Source organism: Capsicum annuum, chromosome 6, assembly GCF_002878395.1.
Source record: "Capsicum annuum cultivar UCD-10X-F1 chromosome 6, UCD10Xv1.1, whole genome shotgun sequence".
NCBI classification, from domain to species: Eukaryota; Viridiplantae; Streptophyta; class Magnoliopsida; order Solanales; family Solanaceae; genus Capsicum; species Capsicum annuum.
In genome coordinates this window covers 222,841,757-222,863,957 of record NC_061116.1, presented here as the reverse complement: position 1 = coordinate 222,863,957, position 22,201 = coordinate 222,841,757, and the positions used below count along the sequence as shown (strand labels likewise).

Here is a 22,201-nt window from a genome sequence, read left to right as displayed (position 1 = left end):
CCTATATTTTAGAAAGTTTAGTTAATATAATAAAAAATAATTAATTAATAAATTAAAAAATAGTAAAAAGATAATTTTATCTAAAGAAGAGAAGAATAAAAAGTTTAAATAATTTTTTTAAGAGTGTCCACAATTTTAATATATTATAGATATAGATTAATTTTTAATATATTAAAAATATAGATTATAGATATAGATACATAGATGTATTGAATACAAATAAATGAACACACACCATTGGTGAAGCCACCTCTCCTAGTTGGAAAAGCACTTTAAATAAAATCCGAAAGTATGGATTGCACGTGCCGATCAGCCTCCCCCTAAAAAAAGAAAAAGAATGAGAATGATAGCCAAAGTAGAACAACCAAATATTTGCTGCATTCTCTCATCTCCATCTAATCTAGTAATCATTTAGTATATAATTTCTAGATCTAGCAATAATATTATTCCTAGTTTTCTATAATATATACCCCCACTTTTCAACTCTCTAAATCTCAGCATCATCGATTTCATCGAAAACCCTAAATTACTCACCTTTTTGTATCTTGGTTGAGGATGAGACAGAGGAAGAAATCGAATACAGAGGTGTCACAGCAGCAAGACCAACACCAGAATGCTCACTTGTCTAAGTTCAGACAACTTTTCGATCCCGAAGCTTCTTGGGATAAGGTTTTGTTTTTATTTTTTCATTGTTTTGTTTGTTGTTTTTTCAAGTATGGATAACTGCATATTGTTTAATGTTATATTGATGTTTGTTTCCCCTTTGTGCTGCTTAATTATGGATGTTTAACTTATGGGTATTTGATTTTGGTAGATTTTGTATTCGTAATAATGGAAAATTTTCGTATTCTTGTGTATCTGAGAGATGAACCATGAATCCCACAACCCAACAAACAGTGGTGGAGCTAGAATTTCTAGTAAGGGGTTTGAAATAGGAAAAGTATAAATGAAGAAGCTAAAGGGGATCATCATCTACTACTATATGTACATAATTAGTAATTTTAACCATGTATAAATAGCATAATTTTTAGCTGCCCCTTGGCCTTACTTGGCTTCGCGCCTGCTCTCAAATAGGAAAGGATTTTATGAGGTCTTGATTATGTTGGAGTGTTTTGTGGGACATTTGGAGTGGTGGGTGGAGTGATTAAGACATTCAAAGTTCTTTTTTTACAAGTAGTGATTAAGACTCTTCACTAAACTGCTTAGATTACAGTTACAAATAGTAATAACTGTATTTACTAGTTCTAGGAAGGTGTTCAGCATTGCTGTTTCATTGAGAAAGCATCGATAGATGCATAATTACAAGTAGGTAAAGATACAAAAAGGAATTACAGGCCCTTATTCACTTATTCCTTCTAAATATAGAGCACTAATGAAATCTAAAAACTGTCCAGTATTAGGTACTGCCGTTAACAGCATGAATAGGGGTTGAGGAATCATCAAAACATCTTCTGTTCCTCTGAGTCCAAACACACCAAGACATTGCAGCAGGAATCATATTCCAGACCTTTCTGATGGGTCTTATCAATTCTCCATAAACTCCAACACGTGTGAGCTTCTCTCAAACTTTTTGGCATCACCTAGCCTAGTTTAAAGATACACAGGAACGTGCTCCAAAGATCATAAGCATTTTAGAGAATTTTCAACCAGGAAAGGTTTTAACTTTGCCTTTGTTATAAGCATTAATCTGAAAAGAAAGATTTCTTAGACTTTTAGCTTCTCCTTTATACTTTCTGTTAGCAAACCAGGTTTGTGTTACAGTTTGATGGGTCATGGTCAGTTTCAGTCTTTGGCTGCTGTATTATACATTAGTCACTAATAATTGTTTCGTCTTGTAATTGCAGGATCAACTGGGTGATGTATTGCATTGGACTAGACAATTGATGGCTCTTGTTTGTGGATTAATATGGGGCGCCATTCCTTTGGTTGGTGGCGTCTGGTTTATGCTGTAAGTTTCTTCTATGCCTCGCTGCCTTCTGTTTCTGAAGCCATGGAATCTGCTATTGACTTGCTGTATGTCAAATATACTTCTTTCAATCCTGTAGCTGCACTTCATTTCTATGTGTTAATTATCATGTAGATGAGTTTCATTTCACTTCATTACCTATTGTCAGTTGTTGCCTGTATGTTGAATTTATTCATTTGCCCTTGTTTTTTGCTTATTATCAGTTGAGCTTATTTCAATTCATTAGCTCTCGTCCATTGATCATTATCGGCTGAGTTTATTTTGGTTCATCAGCTCTTGCAAGAAGTCACACCCATTAGGCAGCTTTTTTACTTCAGTTAGTTTATATGGTAACTCTTCATGTTTGTACTTACTGTTCTGCTTTGCTTACATGGACTTCATTAGCATGCCATTGCCTAGAAGTTGGAATAATATACTGCTACTTGGAAAGAGTTCCTGACTTTTATGTCAATTTTAAAGTTGTGATGGCTGTAAAGATTCATTCACTTAGGAGGTGTGAGTGTATGAGTTTTGCGAAAGGAGGGGCGCTCTGTCTAAGGACACATTGAGGCAGCAAGCCTTGCATTGTCATTTAAAATAAAAAATCATGCTATGAGGTTAGACAAAGAATTAGTTTATCTCCCTACTGAAGTTTTTGAGAAAATGGTGTAATTCGAGCATGCATGAGAAAGGGAGAGGGAGATAGGTAGTTTGAACAGAAAGCCCACTAAAAGGCTATTCCTTTCACTCTATTGAATGAAGAACTGCACGGGGAAGAGTGTTATTAATTCGACAGCCAAGCCGACTATTATACACTTCCACTCAATCTTAATGAAAGGAAGCCCTTTCATCCTAATCTAATCTATTGAGGAGGGGGAAACTCTAAGAACTCGTAGGAAAAGATGTCATATTAACCTTTAAAAAGTTATCCAAAAGTGGACCTAAGGTAATGTATGATATGCAAAAATGATGATGGGAGGATACTCTAGAAACAGGGATAAGAAAGTACAGAAGCATGCATAGTTGGCATGAACTTATTTGATCATGCATGTTCTTAGTAATCGCTATATGATTCTACTCTGATAATATAAAGGGCTTCATTAAAGTACTTCAATAACTTCTTCAGGACATTTAAGGCTTTATGCTTTGGATACTAAAACTGTTTCTAATTATACTTTGGGTAAGAAATCAATAAATAATTCATTTAAAAAAATTTCTTTATTGAAATAGTAACTGACAAGTATGTAACAAAAAAACTTGATATGATTAAATAAGGTAAAAAGAATCAAAACCGAACATGTCTTTATTTAGACCCTGTAAAGGCTAAACTAATTTTGCTCGAGCCTTTAATCAGTAGTTGCTGGAAGAACATTATTTTTTATTTTTATTACAGTTGTGTTTGATTCAGCTTGGTCACATCTAGACTATCCTCTTGATACCTGCTATCTCTCATTAGTGTATTTTGTCTCTGCTGGAATTTGAATATTGATTGTCCTCACTTTATGGACTGCCAGATCCACCCTCCCTTTGGGTGCCGATCGAGAAGAGCACTCTGTTATTCTTTTGGAGTAGAAATTTCTTTTTGAGGAATGAAGTGGACCTCCTTGTCGTTATGATTCTCTCTATTTCTTTTCTAAGTGTTGCTCTTTGAAAATTTTGTTCCAGTCAGTGAGTTGTTTCAGACTCTTCAACTAACAACCTTAGGCCCTTTCTGGTAAAAAATGTGGCAGTATGGATCTGCTAAAATTCCTAAATACTTTGAATTGCTTTTTTCTAATAAAAGATAAGTCAATACATGTGTCTCTAGAACCCTTTAGACTGAAACTTCTACTATGGTCTTCTTCAAATATGTAGGTAGTAAGGATTGATCTTTTCTCGGAGTTACCTTTTTTTTTTTTTTTGAAGTCTTTTCTCGGAGTTACCTTGAACCAAACTCTGATGCAACTATTGTTACGGGTGTTGTCAATAAGTGAGTGATTGAATATAATAAGTTTGATAAGGGAGAGAAAGTTGAAAGACCGGATTTATATGTTGGACAAAATGTAGAATCTAAAACTCAAGATAGGTGTTGCAGGAGCAAAATGCTTACTCCGAGATATACCAATTAGAAGTTCATGTCTGCTGAACTGTTTGATGCCTACTTTTCAGACAAATGGTTCCTAGTTATACTATTTGATGCATGATGAACGATATATATCGTAATCCAAATACGGGCAGGAAATCCGGTAGAGATCTGCTTCTCATTCCTTTGATGGAAGAATGCCGGTTCCTTGAGTTGAAGATATCTTATTTATCAAAAAATTAGGCTGTAAGTTTAAAATACTGTTGTCATTAACTGATTCTTACAACGGTAATTGCACTCGTCTTAAATTTAGGTTTCTTGCGCTTTCAACCGGTATTATCTACTGTTATTATGCGCTGGTGCTAAAAGTTGATGAAGAAGATTTTGGTGGGCATGGAGCTCTCCTACAAGAAGGGCTTTTTGCTTCTATGACACTCTTTCTGGTACTTGAACTTCCTTTCAACTCCTTTTTCTGTTTTTATAAGTGAACAAGTTATGTCCTTTAATATTGCTGCTAATACCTTTTTTCCCTCTCCTTTTTCTTCTATTATGTTTGCACAGCTTTTTTGGACCCTAGTCTACAGTTTGGCTCACTTTTGATGCGGGCTTCTCAATTTCACCGAGCTTCCCGTCTCTTCGCAAGTCAGAACTCATATTTTGGTAGATGTACCAGGTGTTATTTTTGTTGTTGTTGGGATGGAGTTCCCAAAAAGACAACGTTGGCCAATTTTTCGACTGTGCAATATTATCTTCAGTGTAATCTGAAACATGGCAGCTTTCCATTTCAAACATAGTTTAAGATGTATTTGTTCAGCATTATTTGCTCCAAGTGCAGATCATGCTTTGACTCAACAACTATGCTAGTTTCTTAGGTAGATAGAAATGCTTATATTAATGCTTTTTCTTTATACACTGATTCTTCATGGAGGTCCGCAGGATTATTACACTCCACGCAATCAATATCCCCTGCTCAGGCATCTTACTGGAATTCTGGAAACAGATTCAGTAGTCTCCAAGTCACCACTTACAAAAAATGCCCACTAATTCCATCTTAAGTAGTGCATTCAGGTCAATTTTTTTGTCCACCAGTATTCTATCCCAAGCGGAGAATAAGCTAATAATTGGCTAAGCTTTTCATTGTTTCAAAGTTGGAGATGAATCATTCATTTCGATGTAACTGGACATAGAAGGAGAGATGCTGAATGAGAGAAGACGGCCTAGTACTGGATTATGCTACGCACTGCCAAATGACATGTTCACATATAGATAAATGAGACATTCATTTCGCAGAAAACAATTATATGTTTACCAATGGCCAGTTCACTGACAAATGAGATATTTTCATTTCATAAAAACAATTATGTTCACTAAATTTTTCCAAGTATGAGCAAATACACTATAGTTTCCAATTATCTGGGCTGAATTCTTCTATTTATGGTACTAGTAAATTTTTCATGATGGGAGATTCGGGGCTGAGTTGGATTTAAGAACCCAAACAATTTTTCAACAACTTGCAGCAGAATTTTCAAATCTGTATAGTATGGAGATATTGACACAAGGCGGCGAACTGTGCTCTGGCTGATAAGGTGTGTGCATAACGCTTCGTGATCATCATCAGGATTAACTTAGGAGAATACAATCAACATCATTGTCATGCCCATCTTTGTCTCTGTCTAATTAAGTAAACGCGCCCATAAACCCAACGTCTGCCAGGTCTTGAGCTGGATTGCTGCAGTAAAAGCATATGGTATCAGGGCAATTATACACTTGAATAAGATCAGAATCTGAATGGTGCAAAAAATGGAATAAATTGGGCATTTTCCAAGGATGTACAGAAGCAATTAATAAGAGAAGAGTGAGAATAACAATTTAAGTAGCAGGTTAGATCATCATTAGAAGAAAAACTTATTCAACACCTTAAAATTTATAATTTTATCTTCTCTTATAGACCATCTGATAGCATAAAAAAATATGATCTTGCAAAAGTCATAAAGTTGAGAAGTAGAATATCATATCATAAAAAAGACATTATTTGAGACAAAACAAACAGAAAATATTTATATGTAATGAGATAAGTTGGAGCAGCAAGTGTACAAGGAGTTCTATGACAGCTTTAAGAGAACGTTAATACAATCACTGACATCTTATAATTTATCATCACAACAATTTTTTGCTAATTATTTCTCAAGAGTTATCATGGGTTTGAAGCTATTGTATCCAAAGTAAAGGGAAAAAGCTTAAGTATATAAGAATAACAATATCTGAACTGTAAAGGAATGATCTCCACTTTCCAGCAAGTAAATGAAAATGTCACAGTGACAGGAAAAAGGAAATGGTACAAAATTCCTCCAACCAAATAAGCATGTAGTGTGAAGTAAGATGAGGACAGAGGTCATGGTCAAAAGTACCTCAACATTGGTTTGAAATTCTAATCTGCTTTCACAAACGTGACAATCAGCTCTATGCGGGGAATGATTGGATCTCTCTGCTTTCAGGAAAGCAAACACCTGAAGGTAATATGTATAGAGCTATGAGGTTCATCCATTCCAGTATAAGGAGATACGATTTAACCCTTCTTCAGTGGAATCATATCAATAACTTCTAGAAATGCTTGTGAACATGCGAGAAGTTAGTTCTTAATTACCTCCTCACCACAGTTTGGGCATGCCCCTTTCAGAGCTACCAAGTCATTTTTCCAAAGTCCTTGAAGTGCTCCAACTGTGAATAGGTATCACAAGTTATAAACTGTACTTGGGATGCATTGATTGAAGAAATAAATTCTTAGAAAACTATGGACAAACTTGCTTCTAAACATGGTCAACAATCATATTTACACTGGTGATAATCACCCAACAGTACAACATGGAGGTAAGTCATAGAAAATATTTAATTCAAGGAAAGCCATTTCCTAATAGAAACCTTCTTAATGAAATTATTGCAAACTCTCTCTACTACCTAATTATGCAAAAGTACCAACATGACGCCAAATTAGATGGGAAGCGAAACAATCAAGAATCGAGTTGTGAAAAAGTATCAACTAATCCTTTTGTGCGCACATAAATGGAGGTATTCTCATACAGTTATTTTCCACAAACACTCATTTGCAAAGACAAAACCAAAAGTGTATTTCATCTAAAGAAAGACTATTTAGACACCAAAAAATCCTAAAGCATAACAGGTCATTACTTTTTTCTTTTGATTCCCTTGATTTTTATTTATTTTTTACTAAAAGAAGAGCAAGGCATGAATATTGATGTCAATCAACCTGAGCAACAAAGCTTAGATAGCATGCTAGCAGCAATAGAAATGGCTAAAAAACCATTTTCTCTTTACAAGTAGCCTTTTCCTATTGAGGCACCAAAAGATGCTTATAATTCTCAATTATATTACTTGCACTAGAACTCCAAACTACTGAACACCAAGAAAACCAAAGAAAAGTCATGTTCATAAAAGGGGTACAAACATGATATAAAACTAAGTTACATATTGCTGAATTAATATTTCTTGACCATGAGAAATGAAGGTTCAAGAAAGAAAACACATTACCAGAGGCCGAAGCAATTGGGAAGCCTATGATAGATCCCAACACCATAAAGAGGATTCCATTGAGCATGGTAAACAACTCAAAAGATTGATCGGTGTAGGACATTCCTGAATCAAATGTGTCTTGATAAGCTTGCACGATGGTGTAGATTAAAGGCACAATCAAGAATGAACTCCCAAACCCAAGAATCAGCAACCATACACTTGCTAATGCAAACACCTGTGAAGGATCTTCCTGCCCTACATCCACATTAATCAATATTCAAGTGTAGGACGAAAGCCTAGTCTACAAGTAGAAAAACTTTTCCAGGATAGAAATATTGTTCTAGGGAATGACACAGCTGAACTGGATTTGCAAATAGCACTACTAAAACTGTGGTGTAAGTAATGTATGTATACATCATAATGTTTTCTTTCTCCTTTTGCCATTGCAGGTGCAGAGACTTCATCTATGGAGAACAAATATGACGTCCAAGGAAAATATCTATCTAATAGAATTTAGTGAAGAAATATAAAGAACAAGCACAGTTGATGAATCAAATTTGGAACATGAATTTTATAGACTTAAATATATCAAACAAGTGAGAGGCAATAGAAAAGAGAAGGTAGAGAGTAATATTATAACAAGGAACAATTTTAAGGCAAGTTTAAGATACTTCCCTCGGAGTTCGAAGTACTCATGTTTACAGTATTCTAAAAGGAATGGAAATAATATTCCAAACGCAAATAGTTATGACCAGCAAAGTTAAAGAAAACACTCAAATAGATATCACAATAAGCAATTCATATAACCTATGGTAAAGCACAGTGGCATCACAGTAAGCAAGTCATATCACAATAGTATCACCTCTGCATCAGCATAAGTTGAGTGCCGCCTAAGACTGCAGCGGGGATACTTGACTACATGCTTTGAACCATACCACCGCAATCTTAACTGTTGTAGAAAAAAATTGTGCATGAGTATCAGAACATAAATGAAAAGTTCAAGTTTTCAACTATATAGAGAAACTTACCTCTACTCTGTCAAACATATCATCAACTATTAAAGGCATTCCACTGTAATAAGAATCACGCGCCTAAGAAAACACAGAAGTACAAAATCAGAGAGCAGCAGGACAGGAGAAAAAAGGAAAAATATGGGAAAAAGAAATCAAGTTTCTGAACCACTCACCACCAGTCTTTATAGCTCAACAAGTTTATGGAGGATTTTCACAAACAATAACAACAACATACCCAATATATTTCCATCAAGTGAGGTTTGGGGAGGATAAGTGTACGCTGTCCATACCACCACCTCGGATGTGAGACAGAGATGTTATTTTCGGTAGACCCCCGGTTCAAAATAAAATAATCTAGACAAGGAATAGTAAAAGAACAAGATACAATAGAAATAACATATCCACTAATACCATAAACAAGAAACATCAAGTAATACAATAAAAGATACAACATCCTAAACTCGTACTAACCTTCTAGCCTAATCCGCCTCCTCCACAACTTCCTATCTAGGGTCATGTCCTCGGTAAGTTGGAGCTGCTCCATGTCATGTCTAATCACCTCCCTCCAATAGTTCTTCGGTCTACCTTTACCTCGCTTGAAACCATCGCTAGCCGACCTCTCACACCTCTGCACTAGGGCATCCATGCCCCTCCTCATCACATGATCGAACCATCTCAACCTCGCTTCCCTCATCTTGGCTTCCACCAAAGTCACTCCCACTTTTCTCGAATAACCTCATTTCTAATCCTATCTTTTCTAGTACACCCACACATCCACCGAAGCATTCTCATCTCCGCCACCTTCATCTTCTGGATGTGGGCTTCTTAACAGGCCAACACCCCAGCCCATACAATAAAGTCGGTCTAACCACCACTTTGTAGAACTTTTCTTTTTAAGTTTAGGAGGTACCTTTTTGTCACACAAGATTTCGGAGGCGAGCCTCCATTTCATCCACCCTACCCCAATCCGATGAGTGACATCTTCGTCAATCTCTCCATTCTCCTGAATCATAGACCCCACATACTTGAAACTATCTCTCTTATTGATGGAATGAGTATCAAGCTTAACAACCACATCGGACTCACGAGACACCTCGCTGAACTTACACTCCAAATATTTCGTCTTGGACCTACTCAACCTAAACCCTTTAGACTAAGGGTTTGCTTCCAAACCTCCAAGTTAGCATTAACTCCACTATGTGTCTCATCAATCAAGACCACATCATCCGCAAAAAGTAAAGCACCTCACCTTGAATTTGCCGCGTCAAAACATCCATCACCAAGGCAAAAAGAAATAGACTGACCGTCGATCCTTGGTGTAACCCCATCAAGATGGGGAAGTGTTCCGAATCCCCCCCCAGTCCTAACCCGAGTCTTGGCTCTGTCGTACATATCCTTAATCGCCCTAACATACAATATAATATGCATACACCTCTAGCCTCCAAACACCTCCAAAGAACCTCCCTGGGAACTCTATCATAGGCTTCTCTAAGTCAATAAACACCGTGTGCAAATCCTTCTTCCTTTCCGTATACTGCTCCACCACTCTCCTAACAAGATGGATGGCTTCAGTAGTCGAGTGCCCTAGCATAAACGCAAACTGATTTTCAGAAATATTAACAATACTCCGCAACCTCAACTCCACCACCCTCTCCCAAACCTTCAAAGTTTAACTCAACAACTTGATACCCTTATAATTGTTGCAATCCTGTATGTCACCCTTATTCTTATACGCCTACAATTGTTTCAATCCTGAAATTCTTATCCTGAATTTCACAAACACTACCTAGTAATAAATTCTTGTTATAATGCATACACTTTACAAGGCCAGGTTTTTGGCCACGCCAAGGACTAAAATTGCTCCATCATGAACTAAAAATCACAGATATGGACCTCATGAAGTACAAATTACAAACATAAAGTACTCAAAAAGCTTACAAAAAGCATCAGTAAGCTTTTAACCACTCAAACGAGCTACTAATTTAGGTAGTCATTGAACTCAAGTGATTCAACAAACAGTAGGTTCCTTAATTTACATTACATACTCCATTTGTCTCAATTTATGTCGCACAGTTGAAAACTTGAAATTTCGATATTCAAACTTGTATAATTTGACCGTGAATTTGGACATAGAAACTTTAAGTTTTTTCAGAAATAAAATTTATATATTTGAAAACAACTTTAAAAGTACTATAACTCACAATAATTGACATATAAAGAAATTCCGGTGAAAGAAAAACTTGTTTGAATCTCGAAATTTTAACTGTGCCACATAAATTGAGCAACAGGGCGTATTTACGTAAACTTCTGAAGGCACATATGAGTGATCATTTCTCTAATTAAGCAGAAGCTCAAACAAACAGTACTCAGTAAGATAAGTCAACATTGAGAGTTATACAAGGTAATTTATGCCATGAATAGAAGTCAATATTACTTAATCATTGAATAATCAAACCAAATTATAAAGCTTCTTACAAGCTGAAAATCAGCATTACCTGGCGGTAGAGTGCTTCTAAGGTTTCTTTACTAGCTGTTTCAACAGGTCCGACAAATATACATGAAGGTCCTTGAGGTGTCTCTCGCTCTTCACAAGTGGATACGCCATGGCTCCGGGCGGATATCCGGACCGGTAACGAACCTCCGGTTCGGGAATTGCTTCTGCTCAGATCGATAACAGTGGAACCAAGCACGCGCCTAGAAATGGGAGACCACGCGCCGGCCATGAACTGCCGACGTTGGTTGCGTCGCGGCAGAAGAGAATTTTTTTTTTGAAGAAACGAGTGGTTAGGATATTGTAAAATCGACGGGTAATTTTGGCTTTGGTTCGTTATGGCCACGAATTCTGGTGTTTATAAAGGGAAGGCGAATGACGAAAATGCCCCCATGTCCATGTGGTCGAATTTTGATTTTCTAAAGTAAATATCTTTGTTATTAGTGGCTGATATTTTTGTCCAACTGTGACATTTGATTTTGGCTTTGTGCCAAATATCCTTTTCTGGACAAGAAGGCTGTGGAGTGAGGACACCAAAAACTACCATTCAATAATATTTCCCCCCGTCCTATATTAGTTGATCACGTTAACTTTACATGATTTTTAAATAAAAAAATTATCTAAATAAATAATTTATATTTCTAAATTACTAAAATCACTCCACTTCTAAAATATTAATTAAATCCCAACATTTATAATTTTTTGATAAAGTTGAGATGCAAGTTAAAATTTTCTTTTCTTTAGATGTAACTTTACCAAAAATTAACTCATTTTCTCCTCTTTGTAAGCCTTAATTCAAGCAGTAGTTTCTATCCAATTTCTCTCTCTATTTCAAACCTTTTAATTAAGGTAAATTTCCTCCCTAAAATCAACTTCAATTTCTTCTATTCTGATTTTATTTTATTTTCAAAAAAATAAATTTGAAAAAACGACATTATTTATCGGATTTTTTGTTGTAAATTCTGTAATTGGGTTTACAAAGTGATTTTTTCAGTTTTGGGATTGCACTGGGTATGTTGTTGTTGTTGTTGTTGTATTCCTTCCCTTCCAATTTCTTCAAACTAATCTACCACTGGCATAACTGTTGGTGCTGGTGTCGTTATCCTTATTAACTCTATTGACATTACTTTGATGGATGACAGTAAATTAATCTTGCAGGGAAGAAAAACTGTTGGAACGTGCAAAAGTCCTGAAGGTCAGCGCTGGAACTGAATCTGATGCCGATCTTGGTCCAGTAATTAGCAAGCAGGTACATAGATCAACATTTCATAAACAAGCTACTCAATGACTCCTGGTCCTTGCAATTTGTCATGTATAAGATTCTAGACCGATGTTTTTCAGCTTTTATCCTTTTTTTTTTAGACCACAGGCTAAAAAACGAGTATGTCGATTGATTCAAAGTGGTGTTGATAGTGGAGACAAATTATTGCTTGACGGAAGAGACAAACATTGATATGTATCTAGTGTTGTTTTAGTTTTATTGAAAGACGTATTATAAAAGATACTTGTTATTTCTTCTAGATACATATTTTACTATCTTGTATCTATGGTCGGATGAGTATGCATTTTAATGTATCTAATGTTTTATTAGTTTTATTGAACTAAGCAAATAAAAGATACATATTTTTAAGCTTGAAGGTACATTTTGTATTATCTTGTATCTATTGTATGATGTAAATACCACTAAAACTAAGCATTTTATATGTGTCTCTTGTATTTTTAAGTTATATTGAAATAAGCATTCCAAAGATACATGTTAGTAAGTTTTGAGATACATATTATGGAAAAGGTTTATATTATATGTATCTGTTATAATTTTTTTTTATGGAGTAGGGAATGCAACACAATAAGAAAAGTGCACTTGATTAAAGTGGACTAAGATTTTCGTATTCGTTTGAGATACACATCACTTTTGTTCAAGTATGGGTCTCGAAAGGCGGAGAATGAAAACTAGTGAGAATGACGATCCACCGAGGCCAAGGAGCATCTTCATACCAATGAAAAAATATTGTGTTCTGAATATTGAATAGTTGTGTACCAGTTGAATATTTAAAACTTTTCATGAAGTTAGTTGTTGCTTTTTACTGTTATATACACTTTAAGGGCTCATTTGTTTGCACTTAATGGAGGTCTGAATCTGAATGGTTCAGACTTCAGACCATTAAGTGCATTTGTTTTTTATTAAGATTTTAACTCTTAATAAGTCTGAATAGATCTTAATCATTCAGATCTAGAATCAAGTCTTAATAGGTCTGAAGAGGTATTTTGGTGTTGGATAATATTCACCGCCACTCTATTCATAATTATCAATCACCATCACAAACCACCTCTGCCACCGCCACCATTGTCAACCACCACCTACTACTACTAACCACCTCCACCATCACAACTACCATCGACAACAGATATAGCTACCAACCGCTATTGTTAATCGCTACCACACCTACTACCTCTATTTTTTTAAATATATTCACCGCCACTACCGTCGTCAACAACACCACCATCATCAACCACTACCGGTCAATCTCTACTATCGACCAACTCATCTATCACAATTAGTATCACTGCTAACTACCACTAATACACCACAACCTCCACACATTCTTTGACCGTCACCATCATTGTCACTAGTAACACAACCTCTACCATCACTTCAATCACTACCATCGCTACGATTTATCTCTACTAACAACCATCTCCACCATCACAACTAACAACATCTCCAACTATCACCAACACATTGTCAAACCATTATGCATTCATTTTTCAACCACCACAATCAACACCTCCAACTACTAATATCAATCAACGTCACATCACAACCACCACCACCACTATCAACTGTCACCATCATAACAGTCACTACAATACCAATCATCACAACTATCACTATCAATATTACTAATCACTAACATCAATCATAGTCACTGCAACCACCATTATAAATCATCTCCACTATCACTAACAAACATAAATATTTTTTCAATCAAATAATAATTTTGTTGTATTAAATTACATACTTTTCTGATATATAATTAGTTTTTTATTTGAATTATATTTTTTATTTTATTATATACACAAATAAAATTCTTTTGTACATTTAGATCTTGAAAAACAAACAATCTTAAGCATTCATTTTTCAGATCTAGAAACAACATCTTAATCATTCAGATGTATATTCAGATTCAAACCTCACAATCTTAAAAAAAAACAAATGTAACCTAAGAGTTGTTTTTGAAATTTTACAAAATATTTGATGGAAAAGTAGTTCAAACATATTTGTGTACCTTTTATATATTTTTCTTGATGGTTCTTCAAGTTTCTTATGTATTATTGTTTTGCCTCAGGTTTTAGTAACATCTATAATGAGTGCATTTTATATATTTATGTTATGTTGTACGAGATACAAGTTAATTTTTTTGTATTTCATATGTTTTTAATGTATATTGTTTAAAAAATATGGTTGTGTAAATGTTTACTAGTTTGTATCTCGTTTAAAAACTATGGTTGCATAAATATTTACTAGTTTAATGGTGAAGTTGTTCTACTTTATCTGTGAAATTTTTATATATTTTTCTTGACGGCTATGCAAATTTTGTAAAAAGTTAAAATTTTATGTAAATATCAGTAAACATACCGTTACATAGGTAATTTTTACTTTATTAATATCAGCAATGTCCAAAATATTCATAGTTGTTAGCAGCTCTCCAAAATGATTAACATTTATTCATTTGGTTGCACTTTTGAGAATTGTAGAAACTTTGGTGAAAGGACGTATAGTCAAATTATCCAGCACTAGCATTTGATTGTGAAACGCCTTTCGGGCACAATCAATTCAATGTAAACTGAAAAAGACTCACTTCAAGATTTTCTACACTTACAATTTGTTAAATCTTGTCATTTTCATTTTTAAGATGCCACGAGTCCATGACACCAGTAAATTGCAATTACATCAACAAAGAAAAGATTGAATAAACAACATATAAACCTAATAATTATTGTGACATTTCTCTGAATACGAAACGAATATACACATGGAGAATCAATATAATTTCTTAGTTAAAAAATAAATATTTTTTTAAGTATTATTGTTGTAGTACTTATGTTGCAAGTATCTCCAACAATGTATCGAGCCTCAATTTGTTCGCTACCGCCGATAAGATGCTTTAAATTCTCAAACACAATTCTCCAAACGATATCTTAGGATGTAGTTGCATTCATGCAAACAAAAAGGTCAGAATATTATACTAAAATAAGATGATTCTTACGTACTATAATAAAAATATGAGAGATACATTCACATCATAATTGATTACAATTTGTATCTGTAACAATACTCATATGTAGAGTACACATATTTAGCTAAAAATAAAATAATACAACACACATAAATATATACAAGCATAGAACCATTGATACAAGAAACAAAAAACTGTATCATGTACGAAAAAATGTATCTCAGCTTTATTAACTTAACAACAAAAAAGTTATGTAGAATAATAACCAATTTAACGTTAGATACATAATTCATTAAATTAGATATAATTTTCAACATATGATATGTTAAAGAAGATACATACATTTTCTTGCCCGATCTTTTAGCATAGAAATTGAATGAATGCTCAATTGCATACTTTGCCACGACTAAAATTAAAGTACACTTGTCCTTGTAGAATTGTCCAACCTTAACTTCACTATTTTTGGAATCAGTAATGATCTTGTTCCCATTCATATCAAACAACGGCATAGGAACAGAAACTTTAGATTTACAAGCAATTAATTTTGAAACTTTTTCACTAAAATTTTCCAAACACATTACAGTACCAACTTTATCATCAAACAACTTCTCACTAGCAGATTTATTTTCTGTTGTGAGGCTAAGTGCATACACCTCAAAATCAAGTTCACTTTTCTTGATTTCAATATAAAGCCTTACACCCATCTCATTACGGATCAACAACGGTGTCGCATTACCATCAACTATGTATCGAACCTCAATTTTTTTCGGTTTTCGTCAAATTTCAACTCTACCATAATTGTCAAAATCAACTTTTCATACGACACAAATTCACTAACAACGATTTCATTACTCTTATAGCCTTCTTACTTTATATTGTTAATTCAAATGTCGGAATGACGTAATAACACTGAAATATTCATTGCAATTACCTCAAACAAGATCAAGAAAAAAAAAACGTTTCAATTTTTTTCTATGTGGAAACTGATTTTGTTTGAGGATTTTGTTTAAAAGATGAAATAACAAACTAATTACCTTATAATGTGGGATATTATTACGTTTTTACCTTAATTAGTTATGATAATTGCTACATTAGTGCTGTTACATCCCTTAAAACAAGTAAATTAGTTTAATAATAACATGTAACTGCAGGATGTATCTATCGCAAATTGAATGTATCTTCAAAGGCCATAAGTTGGGATTTTAGAAAATTTTGAAAAAAGTTGAGATATTTAGTAAATACCACTAAACATGTCTTTATATATGTAATTTTTACTTTTAAATAAGCATAGTCTTACTAATTTACCATTAAGATACTCTTTTAAAACTTTATAAATTTATTTTTACATTTTCAAAGAGTATTAATTGTAGGAATAAAATGTGAAAAATATAATTAAATTTATCTTTTTAGTAAAATAATTAACTAATAATATGGGACGGATTGAGTTGACACACACCTCATTTAGCCTAATCTTATTCGGATTTAGGGATATTTTTCTTGTTTGAGTCAAGCACATCATTCAACAATCAGTTACTTCACTGATTACGAAATTGAAGAAAGAACGAAAAACTCCTTTTGCGTGTGGCCTTAAATATGATACTTTTCCGTCTCATATTATTTGACATATTTGTTTAAAAAATTATCTCAATAACATGTTTAAAGAATCAACTTATAATTGATTTTTTTTTTTTTTCAATTTTACTCTTTACTAATTCAAGAAAAGAGTAATCAACTCTCATAGATAATGATAATATATAATACGAGTTTAATAAGATTACATTAGTCAATTTGCACCCCTTACTAATTTCTCTTTTAAGAGTTTGCTTGTGGCGAGGGGTTCAATTGAATACTCTTCGTGCAGTAATTATATTACGTAAATAGGTTAGTGCTAAAATCTGGATCGTTCAGCAATGGAGAATTTGTGAGGTAAGAGGGAGTAGAAGAATTTTCTGAATTGGAAACTGTATTGATCTAATCTGTTATAGTTGTACAAGCTAATGTATATATAGACTCGTAAGTGTAACGGACTCAACTAATGCTGCCAGCTAATCGTTTAACTATGAATACAAACTGATTACAGAAATAATTACTAATTGATTATAAGTGACTGTGACATGCTCCTGCCTAGTTCAACACTCCCCCTCAAGTTGAGGGTGTAGAATGTTCAACAACATATTGTTGACTGCTCAATCCTTTGGTCAGTAAATCTGTTTGCTGATCTCCAGTGCCTACAAAGATTTTATTGATGACTCCTTCCTTGATCTTGTCTCGAATGAAGTGGCAATCTGTTTTGATATGTTTTGTTCGTTCATGTAAGATAGGATTAGATGCTATTTGCATTGCTGCCTTACTGTCACTCAGAATTGTCACTGGTTGAGAGTCACTTGTGTTTGTTGCTTCTTGTATTTCCAAGATACAAGTGATTTGGCGAACTTGACTAAGTATCCAGTCAAAGACCTTCTAGTATTTGGATATGCTGCTCAATTTGAATCACACCTACAAGTAAGCTCCTGGCTAGGTGACGAGCTCATAAGAACCCCTTGTCCAGGTGCAAGTTTCAGATATCTCACTACTCTGATAGCTGCATCCCGACGAGATTGCTTTGGTGCCTGTATAAACTGACTTAATGTTTGGACAGTGTAGCTAACTCTGGCCTTGTTATAGTGCAATAACTTTCCCATCAACCTTTGATAAGCACCAATATCTGTCCTATTGCTTCATCATAGTCTGCAGTAGTCAATTTGACATTGACCTCCAAAGGTGTTGGTGAAGGCTTTGCTCCACTGACTCCCAACTCTGGAATCAACTCCAATACATATTTCCTTTGATTCAATAGAATGCCTGACTTGGATCTCAGCAATTCAATTCCCAGAAAGTATTTGGTTCTGGTGCATTCAGTTTACATCATAGGATACATGAGGGCACAAAAGCAACACGCAATTTAATTCAACAGTTGAGTGCTGACTCTCTCTCGAACAATTTTAAATCTTGGATCCTGATTATCTTTCTGTGTGTTTGTTGCTCAAGTCACAATAGCTAGTTATGTAACTAGAATTGGTGCATTTATAGAAGTATAATGTACAAGCACGGACAGAAGTTTTTAGCTTATTAGAGACTCTTAGGAGCTTTCTTTTTGTGTGTGTATGTTTGGATTTTGGGGTGAACGAGGGGCCACTAGGAGTACGATGTATGGTGTTTTCGAGAGTTATCCTTCATTCGAGTACTTTGTTGAGTAGGGGCTGGAGGTGGTTTTTGGTTCTAGAATTGTAAAATTGCATTGGTTCTTATGTTTAGTGCAGTTCATGGATGTGCTTGTTTGAATGCCCACCTTGTCTTAACTATATCTTTGATGATATCAGGTTCGTTTTTCCATTGTTGATGATTGTTTATCATTAGCAGAGGAGAAGTTTAGGGAAGTGATTTAAAAGAACTATTACACGAAGACAAAGTTTCATTGCAAATTGACCTCCGAACAGGTACCTGGACATCATATTTGCATTTTGTACAAAATCCTTACATTTGTTTGGATATTGATAATTGTAAGTTTCCTGGTACATCATGCCAACAATTTGTGTGTATTTGTTGCAAATCAATAGGTGAAGAATTTGTGTAAGCTTTTCATTTGTTCTAGCAAAAAAGTCGGGTGTACAACTCAAATCAGAGACTGGTACTATGGCCAAGGATGGCACATGGTTAAAACATACAACCTGAACATGTTCGACAGACTTAATGGGTGGAAGAACCTAGGTACCACTCACAGCCTAATCTGCTGGAAAGGGATGTAGTTACAACTCCATTGCAGCCATTAACTTGGCCTAAAAATTCACTACCACTTGTTGCTGGTCAATCACATGACAGAACTATGGAAACTGGTGTTTAAGGATGGGACATGATGACACATAATCGTTAGTGGAGCCTTGTGATTCTTATAGAGGGAACACACTGCTAAAGAATCCTGATATTTACAAAGGAGAGGGTTTAACAGAGCATTATGATTATCCCAGACAGGATGGATTACTAGAGCATCGTAACTATCAGCTAGTAAATTAGTAAACCATCATCCCTATGCTTTATACTCTTGAGAATTTGTCCTCCGAGGATCCTGTTTGCTCGCCAGGCAGACATCCCAAGTATAATCCTCCAACAGGCTTACGACCTGAATACCGTCTTGGTGATCTATCGAGTACAGTTCTACTAGAGGCATGTCTCCTGAGTAACGTTCATCTGCAGACTCTCTGCCCGAGTTCCAATATCATCATACCAATATTAAGTTCCACCAAAGGTACAGTAGAGAATGGTAACCCCTCCCACTAGAATTCAGCTTGAAAATTTGACTATTTATTGATTCAGTCTTCAGTGGGTTTCCGTAATACTGAATGCTTACAATGTAGATTGAGCTGAATTTCATTAGATGGTGTTCCTTGGTTTTCCAAGAGTTTTGTTGATGTCACATTTATAGAAGAGATCTGTTCAGCCAGGTTTCATCTTGATCTTTATGGCTGTCACCAACTTTTACCTTCTGATTGCGTTACCCAGTAATGAATGTTTGACTGTTTTTAATGTTGTTCTTACAGCTTATTATCTTCTAACTAATATTAACATCTGATAGAGTAGCAAGGCAGAGTAGATGCTGGGAAGGAAGACCAGTTTGATACAATCAACATCCTTTCCAGCAGATATGTTGATTCTTATTCTTTATAGGATGAGTTTGACTAAGCTTATGGGTAGAGGTTGTTACAGAGACCGTCCTAATTGGACAGAATTGTCCATTTCAAGAAGTCTCAAATGATTTGATAACCTAAACTACTCAACCTTGTCATCTTCTTAACTCTGGTGTCGAATTCTGATGCAGGATTCTGCAGCTTGTTCTATAAAACCCATAGAATTTACAAGGTGGATCCTTACATGATCATGAGCCGAGCTGCGCTACGAGTTGAAGTTTGCACGCTCAAAAAGTTAGTGAGTTGATGGTATTTTTAAATTATATATAAAAAATCAGTATACTGCATTTGTCAAAGTTGTTTGATCCTAGTCCTGATACTTCTGGAAAAGCTAGATGAACACAACTGTTAGCTCACCAAATCAGTATACAGCAATGTTTGTCTCACCAAAGGGAAGCTCATCATTGTTCCGTTTTGATTGACATTAAACGTTTGACATTGAGGATATTTCACAGATGAGTCTTTCATTATCTTGTACCATTAGTCTTACTATTGACATGGTGATAATACATAGTGAGGCACTGCTGTGAAAATTGTGGTCTGGGCCTCACAATACAAAGACTAATGAGTAATGAGGTCTAAGCCGCAGCGTATCAGTTTGCACTCTCAACAAGATTGGAGTAACAAAATCCCTTCTCACTCTAGCTCCTCATGCACTTAAAGAGTATTGTAAATTGTTAATTCATTTATAATTGTATAGTAACATATATTAATTGGTTGGTACAATCTTACACTTAAGTAAACAACCAGAAACAAATATTCACTTGATTTGCTTTTCCATGAAAGAACAGTTCCTATCTCAACTGAGTAAATTACCATGTATGTCAGTCTAATAGTTGACTGCATGTCTATGTGTGTATTTATGATGAATTTATTGATTATAATATTCCTGAAGACCTCCTTGGTATTACTGGAGGATGGTTATTTATTTTGAGGGGCCAAAAAAGTACTCTTTATGGCTTGCAGGTTACTTAAGATGGTAGTTGTGGTAGTTTGGTCCTAGATTGGCTATGAGTAGCCTTAGCTTGATGATGCTGGCAAGTGGCATGTCTCAACCCTCACGAGGAAGTGCATTCAATGCAATGGTCCTCAACTATAAATGATAAAATGCGCAAATGGTAAACGTGGAGTTACTACATGGGTTGGCTATTTCTGCCTGTTTAACATTGTCCCAAAAACATATTCACACTATGTTTTTATACAAAATAAATAGGGGATGAGGTTAGATTGGAAGGGGGGGGGGGGGGGGGGAAAGGGAATTTTTGTTGGGGGGCAAAGTTGGATGTCAAGAAGGGGGGGGGCATTCTCCACTTACTGAATTGGTTTGGTCCCCAAAACAACAACTCCAAACTGTGATCTTCGAACACTAAAAACAAACTCCAAACGGTGATTTTGGAAGTACATTGAAGTCTTTAGAGCGTGACCATCTTAACATGCTTAAAATATTTACATAAATTTCTATAGCAAGTACTAGTTGACAACATAATGATAATGATAACTAACGTGCTAAAGTTGTACAGGCTAACTAGACTTGAATCTTTTCTTAAATGCTTTGAGTTGTTGGGTTTCTTTTCAGTTACAACGCTCAGTCAATAACTAATTAAACTTGCTAGCACACCTTACTGGTGTAATATTTATGAATCTTGGATCCATTTCCAAGTTCAAAATAGCTTGGCACATATGGTTTAGCATACAGTTGAATCCAAAAACATTGTGTCGGTCCAAGAAGGTTTTTGAATTGACTTCCATACAATGATAGGTTTACTTCCTCCGTTTCAATTTGTTTGTTTGGTGTTCACTTGATACGGAGTATAAAAAGTAAGAAAGACTTTTGAGTCTTGTGCTCTTAAACTGTCCTTTAATCTCGCGATTTTAAACACATATAAAGTAGGGAAAAAAAAAGTAGTATAAACTTAAATCGGCATTGAAAGGACCTAATGATCCTTCATGTCCCTTTCCATGCATTCCAATTTGGACACATAGCTCTATGAGATTACTGAGTCCCTCCAGTACAGAAATACTTGTAGCCGAACAGGTGGACACGAGCAGTATGGGAGAAATTTGGCTCTTTCTCATCATGTGCCTCTTAATTTCATTTACTAATTCAGTCTAAACATATATATGTCTATGTCAAGACACCTTCAGGGTGTGTAGGAAAATATTCTCCGCGAAAACTGTTTTCTTGGAAAATAAATTGATTTCT

At 35.0% G+C, this 22,201-nt stretch overlaps 2 protein-coding genes across 3 annotated transcripts; one reads left to right on the top strand and one right to left on the bottom strand.

Annotated features, from left to right (window-relative positions):
• Positions 1-217: 217 nt before the first annotated feature.
• LOC107875531 (respirasome Complex Assembly Factor 1) lies at positions 218-4,917 on the top strand. The gene is made up of 4 exons (XM_016722286.2): positions 218-669; positions 1,845-1,948; positions 4,321-4,450; positions 4,569-4,917. The coding sequence occupies exons 1-4, from the start codon at positions 556-558 to the stop codon at positions 4,605-4,607; spliced, it is 387 nt and encodes a 128-aa protein (XP_016577772.2). The 5' UTR covers positions 218-555; the 3' UTR covers positions 4,608-4,917.
• A 409-nt stretch (positions 4,918-5,326) lies between these two features.
• LOC107875530 (PGR5-like protein 1B, chloroplastic) lies at positions 5,327-11,386 on the bottom strand. Of its 2 annotated transcripts, XM_016722284.2 has the most exons (8): positions 11,044-11,386; positions 8,784-8,828; positions 8,564-8,626; positions 8,398-8,484; positions 7,554-7,785; positions 6,652-6,725; positions 6,416-6,514; positions 5,327-5,736 (listed from the first exon to the last, which is right to left on the bottom strand). In XM_016722284.2, the coding sequence occupies exons 1-8, from the start codon at positions 11,269-11,271 to the stop codon at positions 5,659-5,661; spliced, it is 906 nt and encodes a 301-aa protein (XP_016577770.1). In that variant the 5' UTR covers positions 11,272-11,386; the 3' UTR covers positions 5,327-5,658. The 2 variants fall into 2 exon arrangements, with proteins under 2 accessions (XP_016577770.1, XP_016577771.1); XM_016722285.2 differs by lacking the exon at positions 8,784-8,828 and having other exon boundaries at positions 11,044-11,385.
• Positions 11,387-22,201: the final 10,815 nt, after the last annotated feature.

Coding starts and splice junctions, on each gene's coding strand:
- LOC107875531 (XM_016722286.2), top strand. CDS start 556: ATGAGACAGAGGAAGAAATCGAATACAGAGGTGTCACAGCAGCAAGAC. Junction 670..1,844: donor CCGAAGCTTCTTGGGATAAG/GTTTTGTTTTTA, acceptor TTGTAATTGCAG/GATCAACTGGGTGATGTATT. Junction 1,949..4,320: donor GGTGGCGTCTGGTTTATGCT/GTAAGTTTCTTC, acceptor TCTTAAATTTAG/GTTTCTTGCGCTTTCAACCG.
- LOC107875530 (XM_016722284.2), bottom strand. CDS start 11,271: ATGGCCGGCGCGTGGTCTCCCATTTCTAGGCGCGTGCTTGGTTCCACT. Junction 8,829..11,043: donor TAGAAGCACTCTACCGCCAG/GTAATGCTGATT, acceptor TGGTATGGACAG/CGTACACTTATCCTCCCCAA. Junction 6,515..6,651: donor GCCCAAACTGTGGTGAGGAG/GTAATTAAGAAC, acceptor TATTACCTTCAG/GTGTTTGCTTTCCTGAAAGC.